General features: G+C 42.3%; 1 protein-coding gene across 2 annotated transcripts in view; it reads left to right on the forward strand.

Moving 5' to 3' along the window:
- Nucleotides 1-16,840, forward strand: part of LOC144141083 (tyrosine-protein phosphatase 10D-like) — a 164,009-nt gene that overhangs the window by 102,957 nt on the left and 44,212 nt on the right. Inside the window, exons 14-19 of one of the 2 annotated variants that reach the window (XM_077672604.1) lie at nt 4,626-4,790; nt 6,165-6,263; nt 8,860-8,998; nt 11,013-11,077; nt 13,933-14,053; nt 15,635-15,754. In XM_077672604.1, coding sequence (XP_077528730.1) covers nt 4,626-4,790; nt 6,165-6,263; nt 8,860-8,998; nt 11,013-11,077; nt 13,933-14,053; nt 15,635-15,754 — 709 coding nt within the window. The remainder of the gene's footprint in view (nt 1-4,625; nt 4,791-6,164; nt 6,264-8,859; nt 8,999-11,012; nt 11,078-13,932; nt 14,054-15,634; nt 15,755-16,840) is intronic. The other variant, XM_077672605.1, reaches the window with a different exon arrangement.

Raw genomic sequence — 16,840 nt, forward strand, 5'->3', positions numbered from 1 at the left:
TTAAATTAAACAAAGCTGCGAATTCCAGTTGTGCATTGATGTTTTGCTTGATATAAGCGTAATGTTTTTTTTTGTTGCTGAATGATTTTACGAGCATGAGGTATGGTACCACATTTAGGGGTTTGCAAAGATTTCCGCCTGTATAACTATTTCGTTCAAGAATTTTTTTATTTTTTCCCTCGCCTGCTGAATCAATGGAGAGGCAGAAGTACAGACATAGAAACTAAACTTTTTGAGATTTTTGCAGCCCCAGAAGGACTATCATGTTTAAATACGTAAACACGTCTGATCTTTGCCATTCATATAAGCCGTTAAGTGAAGAGCATGACGGTCTTGTTCTGAAGAACTATTCTTTGCGAAATCGTCGACCCATGGCTTAAAATTTAATGAATGAGTCCGCTTGCCGAGCAAACCTTCCAGGTTCGAGATGTGGTAATAAAATTGAGGCAGTGCGCCCCTTAAGCTACCGAAGTTCTGCATTGGAAATACCCAGTAAAATGCCACAGATCTGTTTAAACGAGGGTGTAAAGCTTGGGAGAGGTTTCTGCTAGACTACTGTCCTAAAAAAATTGAGATATACCTTCCTGGGGTCCTCATTTCTAGCTGGCCGAGCTTTCTGCAACGTTAGGGCGAGGATTGATTGATTGATTGATTGATTGTAGGGTTTAACGCGCCGACGCAACGCAGGCGATGAGGCGCGCTGTAGTGGAAGGCTCCGGATTAATTTTGACCACTTGGGGATCTTTAACGTGCGCCGAAATCTCGTACACACGGGCGTTCTTGCTTTTCGCCTCCATCAGAAAAGCGGCCGCCGCGGCCGGGAATCGAACCCGCGACCTCGTGCTCAGCAGCGCAACGCCTTATCCACGTTAGGGCGAGGAAAATGAGCACGTACCTGCGTGGGCACGCGCTCATTCAGACTCGCACGCGGCCGCACTAGAAAAAGGTGAGTGGCTGTATTACGTTGCATCGGGTATTAAAAAGTCTTAATTAAACATGAGAAATATTTGTAATAACGCGTCAGACTGGAAACAGGCTTATTCCCATTATTGTAAAAAGTCCGTGCTGCACAAAACAGTACTTCAGAATTTTTACCGTTATGTTTGCGCCCTGGTATTACGTAAAGGTACATGTATATTGAGAGGCGAGGGAAAAGGAGAGGTCGTGGGTTGGCTTTCCTCAGCACGATCAATGAATGAGAGTAAGAAATTCGTACTGGTGCATGAGTGATGAAAGGAAAATCGCTATCAAGGCGGACAGAAATGTTCCTGTACGCCTACAGCCCAGGCTATATTACCCAGTTAATAGCGCAGAAGGATCCGGCGAAAGTGAAATGATGTCCTATGCCTTTTTGTAGGAGTTGCCCAAACAGTTCTTTCATATTCAGCGCCTCCCGCTGAACTGAGCATGAAATCTATCCGGCGAACTCTAAAAATAAAAGTTTCCACTTATAACTGTCTAACGCAATGCTCAACTGATTAGACGAGCCTAGAGCGCACCGAGGAGATATATTAGTATGTGTTATGGGCGTTGCGTTTCAGCGCCGTTGTAACAAAACTTAAGAGTTTCCAGGATTGATTTCTGGCGAAATCTGAAGAGCGCTTCCTGAAAAATTTGAGTCAAGGCCCTTTCTTTGAACAGTACGCATATTAGTTCTACTTTCCTGTTCTATAAGATCAAAACGTGCCACAGAAATGCAAGAGCACTTTAAGAATAAAGAGCACTTTAAGCACTTTAAGAATATATTTCATGTGTGTTTTCTTAGATAAAGTAGTTGAAAGTTAGCGCTCGTCCCGTTTGTTCCTCACTCGTCCATCGTCGTTTTTGCGCTACAACCATTTTCACTTTAAGAAACTTACATTCGGTGATAGAACAAAAAAATAGGCGCAGCTTGCACTAATTGTTCAAGGCTGGAGAAACGGCAGAGATTACAGCTCCTCTATTTTCGTCGGAGACCTGTTGTCGCATCACCATCACCAGCAGCAGCCCACTAGGTCCACTGCACGGCGAAGGCGTTTACTATCGACCTAAAACCACTCCCGTCCCGGGCCGTTGGAGTCCATTCTTTGCCTCTGAATTTCCTTATTTCGCCCCTCTATCGGATGATTGGCCTTCCTCTTTTGCTAGGTCCATCTCCGGGTGTCTACGCGGTCACCCTGGTAGTCCACTGATTCTCATTTTGCGTGATTAAGTGGCCAGCCCAAATTCCTTTATTTTTCTTCGTTTGAGCTACGATATAATCTATTCTAGTTTGTTCTCTGATCCAGGAAGCCAGTTTCCTCTGAGTGTTACTGCTACCGTTATTTGTTCCATTGCCCCAAACCAGGTTCGCTTTCTGCTTAGGTGAGGCGTCCAATTTCGGCTCCATATGTCATCGCCCTGATTTATTTGTGAACTTACTGATGAAAGTTCTCCTTGACTAGCGTGTCCATATTATTTCTTCCGCAGGCTTTCACATCTCTCCCAAAGTTGTCCGTGTTAGCGCGCACTTGAACTCGCGGCCAAGTCCAAAGCACAAAAACAAATGCTGTGCGGCAGGAATACCATGATAGCTCCATCGATAAATAAAGGAAAATGCGATGTTAGCTCAGTCGGACAGACGCCCGTATCATACCGAGAGCGACCTAGGTTCAATTCGGACCACGAAAGCGTTTTTTCTTTCCAATTTGGTGCACATGTTACTGTTCCCCACTGCTGATAAACCTCGAGCCCTTGTGGTGGCTCAGTGGTTAAGTTTGGGTTTCATGGCGTCAAGGTCCCGGGCTTGATTCCGGGGACCTCCCTAACCACATTTTTTTTCTTGATGATTCGGGGATTTGGAGTACGCCGGACGGATGTTTTTCGGCCGGCCTAGCGAGTTCTGCTGTTACAATGCTGCTTTAGTTAGTTAAGCGCGTGACTTAGAGCAAAATACCTGCAACCATATAAAGTCTTTACAAGAACACACAGCTGATAATATTTAAGTCGCCCTTCTGCACCAAAAGCAGGCTACACATATAAACGCACTGGTGAAGCTGTACGCTGGAAGAGAACCGATGGTTGATATTTTTCACGTCACCAACACGTGCACCTAATGGAGGCTATTTCTCCATGTCACTTTGTTCCTGTCACTTTTCTGTTAACACGTAGTCCTTTGTTTTCAATGTTCAGCTGGTTCCTTCTAAACTTAATATGCAATGTATGATATTTCTCCCTGTCACTTTGTTCCTGTCACTTTTTTATTAGCACTTAGTCTTTGGTTTTCAATGTTCAGCTGGTTCCTTCTAAACTTAATATGCACCAACCAGCGCAGCAACAAACTCTCCTGAATTTCTAGAAGATATCAGCGTACCCGGTCTACAAAACTGCCGCCATCAGCGCGACACAATTATTTCTCTAACCTTTTGAGAAGCACGTTCCGGATACCATTTCCTGAAGCAAAGGACTCCCCAAAACAATATATTTCTCAAGGGGATGATAGCTTTAGCTAAAAGAGATGAGTATTGAAGTGTTAAGTTTCAAAAAGTTACGAATAGAGAAGAAACCGCGCGTGAGGAAACTTGTCAGAAAGGGCAAGATATACAACAAACCAACACAAACAGGGGCGTGCCAATTGACACAAACACAATATTTTGTAATACCTACACTTTACATGCATACGTAGCAATGCATACTTCTATGCATACGTACAGTCTTTGTCAAAATTTTGCAGGCCAAGGCAGAAGTGCGCAGGCCGCAAATATTCATTCTACAAGCTTGCGTCCGGAGCGAGGCTGAAACGTTTTAAGCCGGAAAACACGAGGAAACCCCTTTATTTCTTACTGTACCAAAATGTTTTTGTCACATTTAAAGGTGAATCTTATTTTTTCAATACTTTGTGGTCGAGAAAGCGTAGGAGTGGTCTGGAAAAATTTGACAAAGGCTGTACATGCATCATGCATACCTTCATGCATACACACATTCATAGTATATACTTACACACGCGCACGCATACATACATACATACATACATACATACATACATACATACATACATACATACATACATACATACATACGTACATAGATACATACATACATACATACATAGATACATACATACATACATACATGCATACATACATACATACATACATACATACATACATACATACATACATACATACATACATACATACATACATACATACATACGCACATACGCACATACATAAATAGGTAATTTTGCTCGTCGATACATAAACGAATGCATTCATAAAGAAAGCAGAACTGTGCATAACATTATTTGCACAGTGACAAATGCCATTGGCCTGTGTGTGGTCTTGTTTCTTTGGTTATTTAATTGTGCCTCTAACTAGCCCTCAATTCCAGATACCCTATAATACGTGTCTGAATGACACTGAAAGCAAAAACAGAAAATGCACTCTTATCACGTTTTGACAACACTGCATCCACGCGTAATGGTTAGTGCAATGTAAGGAGTGGCGTGTGCACATAACCGCTTCAGACATAACAAGATGGAATGCAAGGAGTAAAAAAACACCACGTTTTCTTACGCTAAGTTAGTCTTGCTTGCTTTAGTGATTGAACGTCAGAACAACTAAGATTCTAGGCCTGGTGCTGCCTGTCCGGACTGTCGCTCGCAGATCCTCGGCCCCCGAGGAACGTGTCCTTGCTCAGCGCCGTCGACATCCCGGCAGCCCCGCAGCCGGACACTCAGAAGGCGTTCCTCATTTACAGCGACTTGTTTGACGACTGGAACGGGGCGATCACTTCCTACGCCGTGGTCGTGGGATCGCCCGAGTTGATTCGTGAGTCTCAACACTAGAAAAAAAGAACACTGCACAACTATTTCTGGTACTTGTCCGTGGCGAGCCCGTTTTCGTGTGTTATATCTTCAAGGTCGACTGAATCCGTACAACTGGGATTGAGGACACGCCCAAATTAGTTCACGCGCGCCGTAGCTTTCCGTAGATTAAGCAGCTTGTCGGTAAATACCGTAGTACCCTGGTCTTCGGGCCTCAAAAACGTTCAATCATATATTAATCGACGACTTTATGTATTGTCGCCATTTCTGTATTCGTAGTGTCCATTAATTTAATGGATGGTGCTTTTAATTTTTGTGAGCCCATTGAAGCCGTTTTACAGGCAATTCTAAGAGCGACAGGCAACACCGTCGTCTCAGCTTACTATTCAAAGGTTCTGTAAAAGATATACACAGCTGTTCGCTCACACCTTGTGGTAGCTCTGGTGCCCATCTGGTGCAGTTTGCTTGTCATGAAGAGTCGGTGCGTGTCTCACGTGGAAGCGAGTTCAATTATATAATGCCTGTACTTAAGCACTTGCACCTTTGGGGCCATGTAATTTTACAGTGAATATGAAGTTGTGTGCATGGGTGTGAATGTGGGTGTTTTTTATGTGTGCAAGCACGTCTGTTTATAAATATGTATTTATGCACGCACTCAAAATCTAATCTCGCCTCTGTGCATCAGCCTATAATACGTGTGGATGTCGGCGCGTAATCGAGCTACGTGGGGATTTAAATTGTATGTTCAAGCATGTTTCTACGTTTATGCTTATAGTTGTGGCTAAGTAGTAAGGGATATGCGTGCGAATGCATGCGAATGCGTGCTGCCGAGGTGCTTAGCATGTTATTTGTTTTTTTACCATGAAATCTCAAGCTAAAATTAGAATTAAAATTGAGCTCGGCGCCCTATATTTGATACACAAAATTTAACTATTGTAATTTGTTCTCACGTCCCAAATTTTGCATACGGCCTTTTGTGAGAGTGCATATGACTCCCCTGAAGTGTATATCTGATTAGCAATTTTTTCATGTTTCTGTGCTTGTTTATGAAATAATGGTATGTTTAAACCGTGATAATACAACAGTTATGGCCGCTCGAAAAAGTTCAAGCGCCCACGCAACAGTAAACTACTGAGGGAGTAAGGATCGCTGGTCTTTTTTTTACCTCAAGTTATTGCAGAAAGCCTAACTTTTGCTTGAGTCTGGCTATTTCAGTTAATTATAATTCTCTGATTTGTACAGCCTAAATGAAAAGCGAAACAACCGTACAGTTGAGAAGACCAACAAAATGTGCAGTGACATCGCAACGCGTCTCTGTCGAACATAGGGGCTCGGTATTTGAGCAAGGATGGTATGCACTTTTTCGTTGTTTATATAGGTGACACTGTTAACAAGGACGTAAGTTGGCAGGAGTCACAAAGCCATGCGGCGGCCCCACACATCGTTACACCGAGTCACTGGAACCCATTTAGAAAAGGTAAGAGTCGACGCCATGTTAGCTCATACTAAGCTACTACGTACGAGAAGAACGTTAGAATAGCTATTACACGTGCCTAGGCTACCTTTAGGCTAGAAGGCACGCGACAGTTGATGCCTTCGGAATACCCACTTCGACAATCATGTGGAATGAACTAAAGGAGCCATAAGGACAAAATTCAACCTCAGTCAATTTGAAACAACTAGGTTTTAATAACTTACTCAGCTGCGTCCCAGCCACCGGAGACGTTCCTTAATTGCGAAAACGCGAGATATGTTGGAGAACTTTCAGCATTCGCAATACAGTGACGTGTTTAGGCAGTAGCGAAGAATATAGGCCATCACTAAAACAATTATCAGCGCGTTAATAGCACGTTCGTTTTCTCATACAAACAAGCAAATCTTGATGCCCCACTACAAACGCCGCGTCACGTTTTTGGCGGTGGGTTGGATCGACGGCCGCCAAGTGCACAGACAACGTTCTGCGTTGTCCTAGACAAATCGCCGGAATGTGGCTGTGAATCGCCCCTGCTAAATGTTCTCCCTACTATCTCCTTGACGTCTTTTGAGTTTGCAATAAAATTGACATCATAGTGGCCAGCAGCAAGAATGCTTTTACTTTACCCAACGAATGTAAGGGGTGAACCCCCTTAGGAGTTCGGGCTCCCGGCATCTCCTGTCGTCATCGTCGTTTCATGTAGTCACGATACTAAAACACCGGGACCCTCATTTTTCAATGCCTCGCGCTAGAAATTTTCCATATCAGTGCGAAAAACGCGTACTAAAAGAATACATCGGGACACTCGTTTTCCAACGCATCGCACTAGAATGCTTCCTGCTTCAAAGACGCGACACTTTTACAGCAAAGCTGTGTACCTCCACCCTCGATGAATTTGTCTCCGTGGGGGAGAACGCCAAGGCCCCAAGAACACATTTATACAGTGCATGCTTCGCCCCTGCCCGGGTTTCGCGTTAGTGGAGATGGCCCGGTCTAATGCTTTAAGATACTTGTTGATCACACTTCTATCAAAATTGTTTTTACATGACTGCATTTATGAATACCAAAATGTAAAACAAACACCACATCAGTATTCCTTTATATATAAGCAATGGCCCACAAAGGTGTGTGCGAATTTTGTGTTCCTCTTTCCTTACTACCAGGCACTCCTGGCAAGCAATTCTGGTGTTAAAACGAGTGAAACGGTCAGGAAGCTGAATGCGACCTAAGTTGTAGCGAATTGCATTTGCTTCACACCTGGGTCACTGTGCATTAGTTAAGAACTGCATTAAGCGCCCACAATTTTTTTACAAGCCTGTGCTACGGTTGAAATTTCAGCCAAGATTTTGTTTTTTGTCTTCACTTCCCCTACACGGTCAGAAATTATTTTGATTCATTTATTGTAGGGCTCACCCCGCCGATGCTACACAGCCGATGAGGCGCGCCGTGGTAGAGTGCTCCGGATTAATTTTGACCACCTGGGGATCTTTAACGTTCCTCTAAATCTCAATCACACGGGCGTATTCACTTCCGCCTCCATCAGAAAAGCGGCCGTACCCGCTTCCTTGTGCTTAGTAACACAACGCATTAGCCACTGAGCCACCGCGGCGGGTAAGGTTAGAAATGGCATAAACCTGTTGGGTGTGCAAGAACGGTTATTTGCTTTAAGTAAGAGGGCACTCTACAGTCTACCAACTGAGATCGAAGAGTTTTTTTTTTGTTGACTTTCGAATTTCGATGGGGCGTTAAGAACGTGTATTTCGGACCACCTGCTAGCGTAGCACTTAGCCCGCTTGGCTGGTTGAAGGGACTAAGGACGGGAGCAACGCAGCATAAATGAAACGCGTTGCTGCGTGTCCGCAAACTGCGCGTACTAGAGGAACTACGTCACAATTAGCTTCCACTATTAGATGTGTCCGAAATGATCTCTGCTGGGGACTATCCCGGTTGAATGGCACATAGTTCCACCCAGCTTGGGGTGATACTACTGCATGGACTGATATCAGGCCTTTTTGGAACTGCGAAGCTGCAGCTGGGACATTTATTATTTTACATGAATTTGGTGCAAAAATGGTACGAACAAAAAAGAATGAGAAAAGATGCATACATAAAAACACTGCACTTCCCGCTTTGATTTCATGGCGTCTTGACAATCGCGTTACGGGAAACGGCGCAGGTGAAGGCTACACGCGGTCAGAGAGGTGGTTTTCATAAGGTTCGTCTCAACATATACTGGCCGCTTAAGTAACTTGGTTATAAAAACAAATCAATGGAAGGATACGTTCTATGATACACATGCCACATTGATTAGTTGCGTGAAAAGTGCGCCACCTCTTATCCTCATCACCCACTCACTGCCACCTGAATATAAAGAAGAAATGGCGATGTTATGGCGATTTTCTGGTGGCACGAATGAACGTCCTGTGTCAAGTTTTGTGATTGACTTTTGCTGAAGTTGGTTTTTGATAAACAAGAAAAATATTCTGCGAATGTTTTTATTATCGAAACGGTTGTATTTCCAGGCATATTATGTCACGGCTAAAAAATCAAGCTCTAGTTCATTTTTTTTCTATTTAAAAGATATGTGCTTAATACCCAGGTTTAAGTTCAAGCGACCCACTTAACTGCTCTGCACTACGAAGGAAATCCAATGCCAGGAGCTGTATTCTAGGCTGGGAGCAGTGTGACGGCGAGCGCAGCAGTTGCAACGGACCTCTGAAACAAGGAACGCAATACGCGTAAGTGAGCGCCATTAAAGTTTTTGATAACGACAGGTGATGTGGGCTGTTATTCTAGTAGGGGTACGTCAGTAAGAAATGGGTTTCAAAGCCAGGTGACGGTCACGCTAATAACTTTGATGTGTTTTCACAACAACCCCTTGAAATCAAACCCCAGAGATAGAATTGCCACTTTGGAGACTTCCGCGAGAATAGTCTGGCGTAGTATTGTTTGAGAACAAGGAAAGCCAAATTACGCCTGGGGTAGTTCACGGCTAGCTTCAAAGCTGTGATCGCATACACTCAATGTTTTACACAAAACAATACTGGTACTGTTTGCGCGCTAGGCGTTACCATGGACACCAGGTCAACTGTGGGCATTTGTATAGAAGAAACAGACGCACGAACGTAGAATCTTCAGTATGTTCAATAATCAGTCTAAAATCTTCAAGTGTGGCTACAAAGGAATTCCGAAGCAAGAGAGGTGGTGTGTCACGTTCTTTTGGGCACTACACGCCCCTCAAGACACGAGTGCGGAAACAGCTTTTTCATTTATTTCTGCGCTTATATGTAAGGCGTATACTGTTAACCGCTGTGAACAAAGCCAACGTGTTCTTTTTAGAGGGTGCTTCTACCTGATGCTGTGTTAACCCACTATGTTATAGCGGACAACTTACTCGCCCTTGTACTCGCAACCTGTAACCTTGTGCTCGCCACCTACTTGTGAATCCTGCCAGCAATTTCCACAGCACCATAAAAGTTTCCCAGAATCCCATGCAGACACATTGCATTCATGTGAATATAAAAACGTAGGAGTTGAGCTAGCTAAAACTGGTGTTCCACGAGCTAAGCATGGTTTATTACTGCTGCCAATCGATTCAAGCGATTCAAATAATGATTCACAAAGGAATAAAAATTTAAGAAGTATAGCACCATGCTACACAGATACCATTTGTAGCGCCACGCTACAAAGCTACTTCAATCGTTTGTAGGGCCTTGTTAATTGTGAAGTGCAGGTCGCTGGCCCCACCCATTAGTTATACAAAAAAGTTGCGGTGAAACTGAACTTCAGACATTCACAATTCGGAAAATCAGAAATTTCTATTAAAAAAAGCCAACGCGGATTACCAATAAACAAGGTACTTTATGTCCGCTTTCGTTTATGTATTCACATCGTCATCCTATAAATTTTATGTGCGTAATAGAACGACTTTTGTTACCACCAGCACTGAGTAGTGTCAAATCATTGGGGAAATCTGCAAGAAATACATTAAAAATTCAGCGAAGTTTTTATAAAGGAACACAGCACAAAATAATTTTTCGGAAATCTCTAAACATGCATCGTCATTTCGGAAAATATTTCTGCTCTTTCCCCCCCAAAAAGTAATGTGATAAAAGAAAAGTAAGGAAACGGGATATGGGCAACACTGTACTAACTTACCGAAACAAAAAAAATGCACGTTTACATAGACTTCGTCATTAGAATGAGGGGTGGGAGGAAATATTATTAAGATATTGGGAAGGAGAATTGTTACACTAAGAGAAACAGTGCGAATGACAGGACGAAGAAAGGAAAGACAAAAGCAAACCCTTCTGGAAGAAAAATTGGTTGCCAAACAGAAACAGTGGCATCAAAATTCACCAGAAAGAAATGAAACCGAGTGATAGCTGTTTCTTCTCAGCAATATTACTTTATTACTAGAGATGCGAACGGAGGTAAAACGAATGAATGAATAACAATTAATCATACAGCGTTGCAATTAGATGCACGAAAGTAAGTTTTAAGTTGGGGCCAATTTTACGTCTCTCCACGCATTTGACTTTCTTTATACTAGCGGTAAAGGTTCTGGAGGCTTTTTCTCACGATTAAGACTTACAGGTAGAACAACTTTGTATGTTTCTTTTAAATTTATATTATTTTATACAGAAGGAAGTGCCGCAACCGTAACGAACGATTTGTAAGCCGCGTTTTTGAAGAAGACAACAAGGACTCTGGCTGAATCAAATGTTAAAATGATATGTCTTTTATTTACAGCATGTATGTCATAGGATACACTCAGGGAGGAAGCCGGGCCAGTGAACCTGAAGTCTTTGTTACTGGTGAGAACTTGAACTTTTGCTTCGATTGCTTCGGTTTATTTGGTGTAGAAATTGGAGCAAGATTTTACGTTTAAGGTGTTGAGAACATGCATTGATTGAATAATTGATTGATTGATTGATTGATTGATTGATTGATTGATTGATTGATTGATTGATTGATTGATTGATTGATTGAGGGTTTAACACGCCGACGCTACACAGGTGGTGAGGCGCGCCGTAGAGGTGGGCTCCGGATTAATTTTGGCCACTTGGGGATCTTTAATATGCGCGGAAATCTCCACTACACGGGTGTTTTTGAGATTTCGGCGTACGGTAAAGACCCACAGGTGGTCAAAAATTACTGGGAACAGACTCGTTGTGACGCATGCGATACGAGTGGTTTAAGTGTCAATTTCAATGGCGCGAATGTTTTGTAGGGTTCACCCTACTATTGTATATACAGGCATCGTACACTGCAGCTATAAGTCCTCCTTTTAGAAAAACACGCAGTTGCTTCTTGGCACACATAATCCTTGTCTTTGCTTCCGTCATTAGGATCTCAACAGGGCAGTAAGCATCACTGCATAACGAAGACTGGCACCTTACTTATTACTGCAAAGACGTTACTAGAGTTATGGCACCTCTCCGTGCGACTTTAAACAGAAACCAGGCGGTGAGGTTTCTCTTTAGAGGAGAATCCTACTTTCACACATACGCACTGGCACTGCACAGCCAAAATTAATTCTAAATGTAAGCCGGGATCACTGTTGGCACCGTGTTCCTTGAGGTGTAAATCCCCATCCTTTCTTGCCTAGCGTATGACTCATCTCCTGTCCGGCAGCATTAGTACTCGTTTTCATCCAAACACATCTCCATGAGCATTCCCCCGGCAATATGATGTCTGTGTTAAAGTGCTTGTTAGAGGTGGTGGCGAAGTGATATTAAACAATGTTGAAGTCTAGGGGATTTTTTTGCCCGAGCCATGACTTTTATTTCTGCGTCAGATATCAAGAACACACATTCTGCATGTCTCTGAGCATTTATTATCACTTTGAAGCCAGGTGTGCCGGTAATTGACATATACTTCACGTGTGCTCAGAGTTAACATTTAATCCAGCATGTTTATAGGGCATCGACCGCGCCGAGAACGAAGTTTGCCAATCTTGACCAATCGATTTGGAAAAACCTCACGTCATGTTAACTCTACCTGAGTATTTCTCAGCACGATTATGTGCCTGGTACAGTGAGATAACTCCGTGCGACCCTCGAGTGTTTGGCATCTCCTTGAGACACCATCCAACCTTGTTCGATTATGCCTGCCACTGTGCGATTAGCGTTCGCTCCAATGCAATTCTAATGGACGGGCATTGTTGGTACACGAAGAGACATACCGGCAAACAAGGGGACGAGTGACAATGTGACACTCCCGGGCGAGGATTAACAGCGTGCCACTATTCAGGTCTAGGTGAAGTAGTACGCAGGCACGTCCGCCATTCCTGCGGTACACAAACAAAAATAGGTGAGTGCGATGCTTAACAGGCACAGATACGCTAGGATAGTTAGCTGGCTTCTATAAAACATGGCTTAGGCCTTTCTGCACGTTTACAAAGGAGTAAATATTCGAGCCAGGAGGGAATGCGTCGTCATGCACAACATGAGTGATGGAATCGATTGTATTGGGGGCTTTTGAGCCGCAGCTTATGTCCAAGGCGACACTGGGAAAAGGGCAACGAACTGATCAACGCCCGGTCTTCACCCGTGTTGTCTCATACGCATTCTGCATGAATTACAAATTTTGACTTTCTAATCCATCCTCACATGTCACTATAGCCGAGGTTACCTTTCCGGCTACTGAAAGCGGGCGTTCATGTCTTTATGTCAACCCTTGCAGATATATCTCCACATATTTGGGAATCCTACTTTCTAGCAGTTTAACTTTCCCTTTCCGTGGGCGGATTTTTAACTGTTAAGAGCTTGGCTTATGGTGATTCGGGTACCTGTCGTTAGGCATAACAAGTATGGGTCACAATATAAAATGTGAATGTGGCGAATGACAGAATATTTAATGCTGACTTGCTAAAATGGAGCGCCACTTATAAAAATTCGGTAATCAAGCAAAATCTACAAGTTTTAGTTATTTATATGTATACCACTAGCAAAACATCTCTATAATATCAAGAGCACTCACCACATAACAAAGCGGTGGAAGACGGTGAAATGGACAATCAACCAACAATACTTCATTATTATGCAATATCTAGATATGTATAGATTCACTTGTTTTTATACAAGAAGTAGAAGATTTGGGGATAACAAACTTATTTGAATGATAAATAAAGCAGCGCCACGACGCACTCGTTGCAAAAAAGATAACAGAGAATGCGCAACGTTTTTACCGCAATGCTAACCAAGACACAAGTTATTCGAGTTCCTTCCAGAATGCAAGCACTGAGGTACTGAGGGTGCAGTCATGCGTTGTATGCATGGTCAACACATTGCACTGCAATATGTGAATACTTTGCCAAAATTTTCAAGCATTCTGAATGTAATACTTTGTGGACACTATTGAAGAATTACGCCATTTTTTTATTTCCGTAATGAAAAGGTCTTTTGATTCACTTTATGACCCCAATTAGTTGTTACTTAGTACCGAAGTACCGGGCAGAAAATTTCTTATAGGTGGGAAGTTCAACTAGTTCAAGATCAGAGCAAAGCTTGAAGAGGCAGAGTCATGAATTAGCAGTACTCGTAGCTGTCTAGTTTGTAAACAATAACTCTTGGTCTTTCCACCTACTAACGTTATCTGACTTCAGTTCTGAGAGCACTTCTGGCAATAAAAGAGCTCGCCATATTTCCCCCCCTTGCGTTTCTGATAGAAATTCGGCCAGTAGTACACAGCAGCTCTACTGGAGCTACCGTGGGTGGCATTGTCACAGCGATCCTGATCATGGTCATCATAATCGGCGTGTTCATCGTGTATAGAAGACAACAGGAGCGGTAAGCGAATGTGTGACGGCCACCTTTGAGTGGTAAAAATAACCTGAAAACACGAAACGTCATATTTGTGCACACATTTGGCTCAAGATGTATGAGGTGGGAAAAAATGTCCGTGCCAACAGCATTGCCGAACATGTGGTCAAAAGGCATGGTATTGCTACTTGTGCTGCTGGAAGCAGATTAATAGAGCCAAAGAAGGATACAGTAAAATAAAATGCCCATAAAAACGATCTATTCTTACAGGCTGTCAAGAAACTAACGCTAATAAGAGCGTTTTGCCTTATGAATCAAAGCTTAGAGGTGTACTGATTTTTTATTATATTTATATGTATTTTAATTTTTATATTTTTATTATTTATTATTATTATTATTTTATTACATATTTTTATTATTTATTATTAATTTATATATTTTAATATTTATTTTTATTAGTAATTATTTTTGAAACAAACTTACTCAGTAACAGCGCTGTAACACCGCTGCTTCTTTCTCAGTAATATTTTTTAGGATTTTACGCCATTCTCGCGGATTTGGATCTAAGGAATGGTCACTACGAGGAGGTCCTGTGGTTCGGAAGGTGATAGTGCTTAGTAAGCGTTATAGGGAGGTCGATCAACAGTGTTTGTTTTGGGGAAAGGTTTGAACGATGGTGTGGAGTTTATTAAATATTGTTAGGTGCTCAGTGACACGCTATCCAGGCGTAGTAGGGAAACTTTGAATGGTTTTCGGGAAGGAGAGTAGCACCAGTATATCACCATTTGGACCCACCGTGGACCTATTCCTGTTAGAAGCCGCGTGTAAAAACCCGAACCTTTAACCGGAACATAAGAAATTAACACCGCTATACTGAGTTTTCACCTGGTGCAATTTCTTTTTGCAACACCGGAGTAATTCCAATTGGAGGTATATTGCTTCGTATTCTTAATGCATTTTTCAAGCGAAACCAGGTGCACTTTGTTCAAAATGCACATTAGCGTCAGTGGTTTTCATAAATGAGAACCTGTCCGTAAAACATTATCCAGCTATTATATTGTGGGGCGTGAGTACCTCAGCAGTTATGCCGGTTGGTATCATGGGATGACCGTAAGTGTTTTAATGTTTCCCTTCTCAGAAAACACAAATTTTTCGATTTGAATTTCTATAAGGAAAAATCAGGTACATAGCATACTATAATGTATTGGTTAAAAGTCTCGCACTTCTTACTCTTTCAAAACAACGCGTCACTCATGTTATTGCCCATTATTCACTAATAATTCAAAAGCATCAAAGGCAGCACGGATCCCTGTACCTGTAAAGCCGGCTCTTGCTACTGTTAAAAAATTTTTGAACTGGGTCGTTTGTTTTCCTACTGCTAACTGCTCTACAGTTTGTCGACGCGTGTGTTTTTTCATGGTATCAATATGAATGCACGTCTTTGCCTGCCCCTGGCTTGAAGAACAAAACTGTAAGCAAGGCATGATTTTATTTTAAAGATACTGACAACTGCGTAACAGAGGCTATTATTTTTTTCTAGACTGACAGCTGTGTATTACTGCTTTCCTTATTAATAAGGTGGTTCTCTCAAACTCACGTTTTTCGCAGCCAAATGAAATTATTTCCAGTAATGTTCTTTTCAAGGAAGGAGCAGCCTACATCAAAAACGTCGTCTACTGATGTCAGCAACATGAACAACTCCTTGGATCATTTGGTGCAGATGTCCGAGTAAGTCCAATTTTATTTTGAGCGATATTATTTCATGCATTTAGCACCACGGGCTCGTCAAAATCATTATTAGGCGTTACAATTTCTTCCTATCATTTCAGGTGTATTAATTGTGTGATAAAAGCTGACCTATAAGACTATGTTGGTATTTTCGTGATGGCAGTAGAGCAAGGCAAAGGTCTGCGTCACATTGTGACTTCTTTAGGTAACCCATGAACAGATTGCTTTAAGTTCTCTTATAAAACGAATCTTTGTGGAAACCGTAGGACAAACTGCAATGCAGTAATCACCGACGTTTCTTACGAGAGCTTGAACAGCATTTGCACAGAAGTGTGCAATTACAACGTAATTAGAGCCCGTGTTATCGATTGTTTCAATGCCAAAGTCGGTATTGTAAGTACAAAATTGTGTAATTAAAACGCCAAGATGAAAACGTCGTTAAATTAGAGTCAGAAGTTCATTACACAATAGTAATCCCAGTCGAAAAAGACGAAGAGAACGATTTCTGTAGTTTTTCGTGTTTTCGCGTGTCGTACTGTCGTCTGGTCATATTCGTGTCGGGTCGTGATTCTGGTGTCCTGTCGTGTGTCGTATTCCTGTTGTGATTTTGATGTTCAGTCGTGCTGAATAATTTCTTGCCGTGATCCTGATGTTACATCAGTACTTGCAGATGGTTTGAATGTTATCGCGCATTGTGAAAAATAGCATGAATGACAGTTCTGTTGTGACAAAAGGAATGTCTGTTGTAGAGAAAATTGACTTTGTCGTTACGACAGAAATGTGTGTCGTAACAAGAGGTGGTTTTGTCGTAAGAACAGGACTTCTGTTGTACAAAGTTTTTTGTCGCATGACAGGAATTCCTCTTAGGGTGTTTCGGTATTCCTGTCGGGATTTTAAACTTGGATACAATAAAGAACGATGTAAACATCGCCCAAAAAAAATGCCCAATACGGCTCGTCGTTGAGATATGCATTTTCAAAGTTACACTTGTGGTGCATTGCCATTATGTGTGCGATAAATCACGCAGAACGATAAGTTGATGCTAGTATTCGGTGGCTTACGTAATTTAACACTACAGCAAATTCA

This window comes from Haemaphysalis longicornis, unplaced genomic scaffold, assembly GCF_048455015.1.
Source record: "Haemaphysalis longicornis isolate Haplotype H1 unplaced genomic scaffold, Haemaphysalis longicornis Haplotype H1 scaffold_6, whole genome shotgun sequence".
Classification (NCBI taxonomy): Eukaryota; Metazoa; Arthropoda; class Arachnida; order Ixodida; family Ixodidae; genus Haemaphysalis; species Haemaphysalis longicornis.